Here is a 9,179-nt window from a genome sequence, read left to right as displayed (position 1 = left end):
TAGTGGTATTAATGACACTACATAACTATATTAGGAGGAAGTAATAAGAAGATGTTGTATTTACAGAATATAATCGCAATTTTAATTTTATTCCTGATGATTTTTTAGCTGATGTTGTTCTACACTCCCAAAGCCAAGACAACCAGAAGCCTTCTTAAATGAATTATATCGGTGATGGAATAACATATAGTTTAATGATATAATTAAAGGACAACAATAATGCAATATTTTTATTTTTTAATGTATTACAAAAAAATGCACACAAATACTACTCAAAACTTGCAAAATTCACACATGTTCTTCTTCGTAATTTTATTACAAGAAGCACTAATAGAAACAACTTAATCAAATATCTATAAATTTTTTTTAAATAATAATAATTTTAATTATAATTTTAATTAAATATATATTTTATTACACAAAACCACAAGACAAAGTAATTTTTAAAAAAATATTTTTTACCAAAATCATAAGAATTACTATTTTTCTAAACACACTCCCAACAAAGAAGAAAGCGTTTATTAACCCTCAACATTCAATTTTTTCTTTTTTTTTATATATAATTTTAATTGTCCCATGATTTCCATGTGCAAGCATAGCGTTTCAACACGGCAGCACTCAATGTAACATAACAAAATTGAAGGACAAAATCCCCAACAGAACCATCCATTACCACAAGGATAAAATGTATCAAAAACATTAGTAGAGGGGCAAAATCCTTAAATAAAGGACAATATTGTAATATGCTTGGAAGTGGGATGCCCTCTCAAAAGTCAAAACACGAACGACGCGTATCTCTTCTCCCGTAAAAAAGAAAAGAATAAAAAAGGAAGCGATATTCGGGATTTAAAAAAACAAAAAACACCAAGCCAGCCAGTCAGCGAGCGCGCTACTAGTTACTTTGTTGTGTTCGCTGCCCGTCTCTCCTCCCCCTTTTCGAAAAACAAAATATGGAGAAAATGAGAGAAGAAGTAATCAGCTCTGGAGGGACCATGGATCCAACTCCTGCTGCCAGGTATGCTCTTTCTCTTCTCTCCAATTTTTTTTATTGACTATTTTTTGGTTCTGTTTTCTTTTGTTAATTAAAAATTAGGGTTTTGAATTTTGTTTGTTAGCTCTGCTGGGGCATCCTCACCACCAAATTTGGGACATAATTATAATAATAACTCAAAAGCGGTGTCAGTATGGACAACTTCATTAAGCACAAGTGCTGGTGGTTCTGCTCTCGGCTCTTCTTCTAGACCTTCCTGCAGGCCGTGGGAGAGAGGGGATCTGTTGAGGCGTTTGGCTACTTTTAAGCCACCCAATTGGTTTGCAAAGCCTAAGGTGCTGCTTTTTCCTAACTTGATCCGTTTTTTCTTCAAGGGATCTGACCGTTTCTTTTTCTCATGTCTTGCAGATTGCTAGTTCACTGGCTTGTGCTCAGAGAGGCTGGACGAACATTGATATTAATCAAATTGCATGTGAAACATGTGGTGCACACATGACTTTTGTTTCATTATCTTCATGGACCCCTGCTGAAGGTCAGATTTTGTAATCTTCAACTGCTTTATCTGTCGACATTACAATACATATCCGAGGACATTCAAATTATCAAAACTAAAAGCTGTTGCTTAGGGAGTTGCATTGATCTGTCAAGCAAAAATTATGATGGGTTTTAGGAGGATGCATTGGCCAAGGAACTCTGTTTTCTCTGTCTTTAATGTAAAAGGGAGATAAAAGAATTTAAAGATAGTTTAGGTAAAAAGGGAAGTGTCATTAGGGGGTCGGTGCTACTTCAGCTTTTACTTGTTATGACCACTTGGTCAACAATGGAGCATTTCAAGATGAGTCAAAAAATGTGTTCACCTATGACATGACATGTGTTGTATCATGAGAAAACAAGTAATTTGGTAACATAAAATAAATAATTTGATGAAGCTCGTAGTGATCAAATTTTTGTTCTACAATGCTAAAGAAAATTGGGGTGGTCTTTTCAATACTAGGTCTAGCTTTGGAATGCCATGGTTTGCATGTGATCCACATGTTGCGTCTTTCCGTGTTTCTTTAACTTTAATTGCAATACCTGTTGATGCCTCCATTTTCCTGTTTGGACAATGCTTATTTGATCATTAATTAAGGATTAGAGCAACTGTCTGTTGCTGACATAATATTTTGCAATTTTGGGGATGAAGTTGAAAGTGCTGCTGAAGCCTTTGCCAAGCAGCTGGATGTTGGCCACCAAGCCACCTGTCCTTGGAGAGGAAACAGCTGCCCTGCAAGCTTGGTGCAGTTCCCTCCAACTCCGCAGTCTGCCCTAATTGGAGGATACAAAGATAGATGTGATGGACTCCTGCAATTTCAGTTTCTTCCCACCATTTCTGCATCTGCAATTGAGCTGATGCGGGTTTTGCGGGGACCACTGGTTGACCGCCTTCTATCACAATCACAGAATTTTATCACTGGAGAAAGTGATTTCAAAACAGAATGCATAGCAGGACTTGAAACCACTAGAGATGGGGCATTCTGTTTCTATACTCGGGTAGGATTCTCTTATGCTCTATTGCTTGTTGTTAAGTTACAGACTCATTATTTTGTGCTATAAATTCTATGCTTGTGTAGTGCTGATTACATCTGTTACATCTTGCTATACTTGTGGGATTTTCTGGCAGGCCCAAAAGCTCATAAGTCTATGTGGATGGGAACCCAGATGGCTTCCAAATGTTCAAGACTGCGAAGAAAATTCTGCCCAGTCAGCTCGGAATGGGTGGTCTTTTGGCCCTGCACAGGCCCAGGTCCATCTTTCACATGATCTTGGACCAAGCAAGAAAGCACATTCTGCTTCTGCAAAAAATGACACTGGAAAGAACAAAGTTTTTGCTGTTGATTCTAGATGTGATTCCAGGTCACCTTTATTAGACTGTAGCTTATGTGGTGCTACTGTCAGAATATTGGATTTCTTGACTGTTCCTCGACCTGCTCGTTTTGCTCCCAACAACATTGATATTGCTGATACAAACAAAAAAATGGCGTTGACACGTGGAGCAAGTGCGGCCAGTGGAATTAGTGGTTGGGTTGCTGCTGATGATACTGAGAAAGATCAGATTGAAGACCGCGATGAAGTTGCAACTACGGACAAGGGAAAATTACTGCTGAACTCAGAAGTTGATTTGAATCTTACAATGGCTGGGGGTTTATCTTTTACTCATGAGGGTCGAACAACAATGCCTGAGAATGTTCTAGATGCAGACATGGGAAGGGACTTAATGATTGGTCAACCTTCAGGAAGCGAGGTCGGTGAGCATGCAGCTTCATATGAATCACATGGACCAAGTTCTCGTAAGCGGAGCTTGGAAATAGGTGGCAGTTCAGATGATAGGCCACAATTGATTATGCAACGAGCTGATAGTTTAGAGGGAACTGTCATTGATCGAGATGGCGATGAAGTCACAGATGGGCAACAATTTTCAGCAGGGCCTTCAAAACGTGCTCGTGATTCAGATTTTTTTGATACATATTGTTCACCATATCAGAGAGATTCATCTGGTGCGGGTCCTAGCCATTCAGTGGGTCTTGAAGTCTTTGCTGATGGAAACAGAGCTGCTTCATTTCGTCAAGGAAGTGATCAAATTGTAGGGATCCCATCGGCTAGAGATTCAACACGTGCATCATCTGTCATTGCAATGGATACAATTTGTCACAGTGCTGATGATGATTCAATGGAAAGTGTTGAGAATTACCCTGCAGATATTAATGATGTGCATTTCCCCTCTTCTAGCACGTATGGCAATTTGGACATGAATGAGACATCAGAACTGAATAATAGCAATCAAGCCCAGCAAAGCATTTGTTTCCAACCTGTTGCTGAAGTAGCTCTGGGAGAAATGGGTGTCAGCAGTACGAATGATGGTGAAGAAATTTTCAATGCAGAAACAGTTACTGCTCAAGCACGGGATGGTTTTAGTTTTGGGGTTAGTGGAGGGAGTGTTGGTATGTGTGCTAGTCATGAAGCTGAAATTCATGGGGCTGATGTTTCTGTGCACAGAGCAGATAGTGTTGTTGGGGACTTGGAACCCAGAATAGAAGATGCTGAAAATCAAGGTCAGACTGGTGAATCTGCTCCTGATCCTGGGTTGATGGATGAGATCGTTCCTGATGAAATAAATAGGGAAGATCCTCGTGGTGATAGCCAGGAGATGCTGTCTCGATCTGTGGAAAGAGCTGACAGTGGCTCAAAAATAGATGGTTCGACAAAGGCTGAATCAGTTGAAAGTGGCAAAAAGGCAAGCCAAAGCTGCAAGTTAGCATTAGATAACAATTCACATCCCTCTATGTCTTGCAATGCAAACATCTATTCAGGCTATGGAACAACCAACAAAGGGGTTTCAAAGGGTGGAAAATCATCATCTGTTAACAACTGTCCATGTGCAGAATCTGATTATGCAGTCGCCAATGGGATAGGTAAGTTTAATACCTTTTTTTTTAGCTATCATATTGAATGCCTCTTTTTTGGGACAAAGCTCCTTTTACAGAATGCTGAAAATATCCCTGCATTGTGACTACTTGTGAAGTGGAATTTGTTATTGGGGTTGGTAATAACTATATCATATGGAACGTACAAAGGAGCTGAATTCCTTGGCTTCCAGTGAACTATGATCTACAATTTGATATCATGATTTTGGACTTGTGAGTCACACTGTCTAGCTCTGTATTCTGTTCTTTAAAGCACCTTGAACATTTTTTTTTTTTTTTTTACATTCATTGATTAAGAATCTCTTGGTGATTGCTTGCATGTAAAGCGTTTACAATAATAATGGTCATCTACAATAATAGAGAATTGATGAAGGGTTCTAGACAAATTATTGAAATACGTGGTTCTGCCTCTCCCCTGCTAGTTTCTATTCTATTCATCTTTATTTTCTCTCTTTTGGTGTTGATATTCCTGTATAGCTTAATGTAGCTGGAAACTCTTGGATTTGAATTTTCTGTGGGAGAAAGGGGGAAAAGAAGAATAAACTAAAATGTTGATTGATGTAAGACAGTAGTTTAGTTTTGTCAAGGCTTGTAATTTGACTTGTGGGATAAAGGGGGAAGAGAAGAATAAACTGAAATGTTGATTGATGTAAGACAGTAGTTTATTTTTGTCAAGACTTGTAATTTGACTAACATTTCAATGCTATTGAAGTAAAAGATCCTCTTTCTAGAACACTATCTTGTCATGCTGTTCAACTTTAATCCTCAAAACAATTTATTGTGTTTGTTTCTTTTCGACGGTATGAGATGTTTGCTTTGTTGATGACATTCATATTGTCCATTTATCTCTTGACAATTCCAATGCAGCATTGCATCTGTTATAAAAACTTGATGACAAGTAGGATTTGATTGCAAAATCCAGTGACAAGCTGGTAAATAAATATTCTTTTACCTAAAACATCTTAAATAGAAAATGATTTCAAGGCTTATGAAATTAGCACAGCGTTGGATAAGAGCTGAAACTAGTCATGCACAGCATCAGGTAAACTGAATAAGGTTTTTATAATTTGAGGGTGGGTTTGGGAATCATGATTGCTTGCCTCGACTTCTGAGAGATATAAATAATTGCATCTTCTCTTTTCCTGTTGGCCCTTGGAAATTTTGCCATTTTTGACACAAATAAAAAATTCAACGGAGTTTTATGTTCCATTGAGTGGGAAAAAAAAAAAATGCTATTTGAGCTCATCAATCCATCTGATACTATTCATGATAGTTGTGGGTTCTTGACTGTGATTTTCTACCCTTCTAGAATTGACCCTGCTATTTAGCATGTTGCTTTTAACTCTGCTATTTAGCATGTTGCTTTTAACTATGCAAGTTGTTATTTATAATAGTAGTAAGAAGATAAATGAACTGTCCATGTGCATAATATTTCTATGACATGGTTCTCTTTTTTCATAGTTGGCTGACTTTCCTTTCTGACCTGGAACTTCTTTCACCACCAAGTCTTTATTAATTGCTAAAATCATGATCCCTGTATTGCATGCTCTACATTGAAACATGGAATTAGATGGAACACGATTTGATGCTGACTGGTACTGGCTCATGGACCGCTATGTAGTCTTTGAGGTGGTATAAATGATCAAGCCTTTTTTGAAACTGTGGCTTCTCTGCTTCTTATTTCCCTAGCTTATGTGCTATTCATTTCAGTCTGGAGATGAGAATTTTCCTGTGATTTCTCCCCGTGCTCTTTCTTATTACTTAAAATGAAAGCATCCTTGTGTGGGGTTTTAAATTTTGAAGATGTTACTTCTTTGTGCTCTTCCATCTATTGTCCCCATGTTATCACAGCACTTGATTCTCAGGGCCTCCAAAAGGTGAAAGCAATTATGAAGAAGCTATAGAATTTGATCCAATTATTCATCACAACAAGTTCTGCCCATGGGTTAATGGAAATGTTGCTGCTGCTGGCTGTAGCAGTCGTGGTTCTGGCAGCAATGCTGATACTGCTGCGCTTTGTGGGTGGCAGCTGACTTTGGATGCATTGGATGCTTTACAGTCATTGGGGACTATGCCAATTCAAAATGTACAATCTGAGTCAGCTGCATCTTTGTATGAGGTTAGAAATACTCTGAAATTTTTTTCTATTTGAGCAGAATTAAATAAAGTACTCTTGATAGGTAACTTAATGGAGCAGTCTCCCTAGCTCTGGATGTGGAATCTATTTCCCAGTTTCTGTTAAAAATTTATGAAAAATCTGTTTTCTTGTTTTGCAACAATGTACAAAATTATGTGTCTTAACTTTATGCCACAGGACAATGCAAGGAGAAGTAACTTTATGCCACAGGACAATGCAAGGAGAAGAAAATTCATTTCAACCTTGAGATATTATTTAGATATGCAGGGAAATAGAAAAAAATTGGACTCGTAGTATTCATTGTAGAAGTAACAAATAACTGATGTTCATACTTTTTAGATGAAAAATGTTGGGTTTGGGTCAAATTCCATAATCAAACTTGTTTGTCCATGTGAATTTTTTTTCCAATTGTCATTTGATTCTTCATTTATAACAAGATGCTTCCTTTTGCTGGATTTTGGTGATAATGTAGTATTCTTCGATATGGTGGACAGTCATTGATTCTTATTGTGATGACAGTTTCCTACCCGCTATCCAGATCTAATATTGATCCTCACTGCCACAATCTTCTGATTGCATTTTCTCATTACCCTTTGTTATAAAAGGGCATGTGATGTGAGGTTAGATTTTCATGGGTCATAATGATATTAATACCAGGGTTTATTGCTACTTCCATCACCTCCTCCCTACTTCTCCCAATATGGGAAAAGCAGCAGCTCTTTCCTAAAACTGCATGAATACTGTCATCTTTATTTTCATGTATTCTTTTCCTTTCTGTTTCCCTTTATAATTTTGAATTACGTTGTTTACATTTTCATATTTTTGGTGCTTGACATGCACATGTCATAATTTTGTTTCTGCAGGATGATCACCAAACTCCTGGTCAAAAGCTCCTTCGAAGGCATTCTGTGAGCAAAAGCCATGGGCAACGCTTAGATTAATCTAATAGCAAAGGTACTTATAGCTAGTTACGTCAGTTAGATTGCATTGCTTCAATGCCCATAGCTTTCCGTGTTCATGTGCTGCCTTTTCTAAAAAGCCTCATGCTAGATTTTTTTTATTTTTTATTATGATCTCCATTAAATTCTTTTTTGACAAATCTGCCTTCTCTCGTATTCTCTCTCTTGTTTTCTGGTTTGGAGCGTCTTCTTTGCCTTTCCTGAAGGCTATTCTCCCCTCTCCTCTGGGGTTCGTTGTCTCCTCTTTGTCTCCCATTAAGACTAAAGCTTGCTCCTCCCTATTTAAATGTATTACCCTATTAAGTGCACCAAAGATGGTGACTATTGGTCCCTTTTTGTTTCCCAAGCAAAAAGGTGCCAAGTGGAAACTGTAAAAGTATCACAATCTCCTTATTTCCAGTATCACCATCTCCTCTTCCCGCTGTAGATTCATGTACACCACAAAATTGGGTAAGTGAAAGAAACATTGGTTTCATATAGAGGGAGCATTTGTGGGTGAAATAAGATGTGTTGGCTTTAATTGCATTACCTATATGTTCTTAGGTGAGAGCATGAGGCAAACGGTCAATTTTATGCTCTGGAAACCTCATCCAACATAAGCTGTCTTTTGTGCAAATTCATTACTCTTAAGAGCATGGATAACTAACTTTGATCACGCATTATTTGTTATGCCATTGTTGTGTAGGACTAAAAGTGCATCAATATTGAAAGTATCTCAGGAATCTGTTTTGCTAATTGGCTTTGGAGCTGGTGCTGGTGAAATTTATAGCAGTCTATTCTTTCCTGTGTCCTCAATTTTTTCTTCCTCCGTAACTGTTCAGTAATTTATTAATATTTCAAGAAATTGAGAACGTAGTTTTATATGTACAACTTGTATGCTTTCGTAGTTTGTCCTTTGTTATTGTCGCTACTTGAGTTGATCTGCAATGTGACAGTGAATAATTCTCCCTTGTTTGTATCTTTGTTTCTAATGGCCTCAATTCCTGCTTTGGTTTCTCGAACCAAAGGTTTGGAAATCATGATGTTTTAAAAGCTGTGATCATTGTTTTTACAAATAAATCTCACTTTAGTAGTTCTATCAGGTTCAGCTGCTGGAATGCCTTTTGTTTTCCTCGTCCTATATATGGAAGGATTTTTTGAATTTAGATTCGCCCCATCCCATGCCAAAATAAGTTTCGCTTAACAAGAGTGAGAACATCTCTTTCTTGTTTCTCAACCTAGTTGCTGCCTGTGGTTGCCATTGGGGTTTTGGTTCCATGCACTGCTGGTACTGGTAACTGGTAAATGGTTTGTTTTTAAGGTGACTAGAAATATATGATGATGCTACCATCTTGCCAACTGATGAACTTTTCCAACGGAAGGTGATTGTGGTTTTTTATTTTCTCGCACACCTTACTACTTTTCTCGTACTAGGAAGACACCATTGTGAAAATTAGGAAAGTTGAAGCAGCTTACAAGGGGAATGGTTTCCTTTTGGTTTCTTAAATGGATCAGACGAATGTTGGGAGGCTCAAGCTAAAGAATCACTGGGAAAGTCGCGGCTCAGAGAAAGCAGCACCACGGGATTGTTGTAGTGTTTTTGGAAATGCGATCTTTGAAATTTTTGTTTTTTGTTTTTTAATATTTTTAGA

At 37.7% G+C, this 9,179-nt stretch overlaps 1 protein-coding gene across 1 annotated transcript; it reads left to right on the top strand.

Annotated features, from left to right (window-relative positions):
- Nucleotides 1-852: 852 nt before the first annotated feature.
- Nucleotides 853-8,575, top strand: LOC105115275 (IAP-like protein 1). Its single transcript, XM_011012114.1, has 8 exons — nucleotides 853-1,015; nucleotides 1,116-1,326; nucleotides 1,400-1,523; nucleotides 2,175-2,521; nucleotides 2,652-4,440; nucleotides 6,318-6,571; nucleotides 7,453-7,543; nucleotides 8,234-8,575. The coding sequence occupies exons 1-7, from the start codon at nucleotides 951-953 to the stop codon at nucleotides 7,528-7,530; spliced, it is 2,868 nt and encodes a 955-aa protein (XP_011010416.1). The 5' UTR covers nucleotides 853-950; the 3' UTR covers nucleotides 7,531-7,543; nucleotides 8,234-8,575.
- Nucleotides 8,576-9,179: the final 604 nt, after the last annotated feature.

This window comes from Populus euphratica, unplaced genomic scaffold, assembly GCF_000495115.2.
Source record: "Populus euphratica unplaced genomic scaffold, PopEup_1.0 scaffold669.1, whole genome shotgun sequence".
In the NCBI taxonomy this organism is placed as follows: Eukaryota; Viridiplantae; Streptophyta; class Magnoliopsida; order Malpighiales; family Salicaceae; genus Populus; species Populus euphratica.
This window is presented reverse-complemented; position numbering and strand designations above follow the sequence as displayed.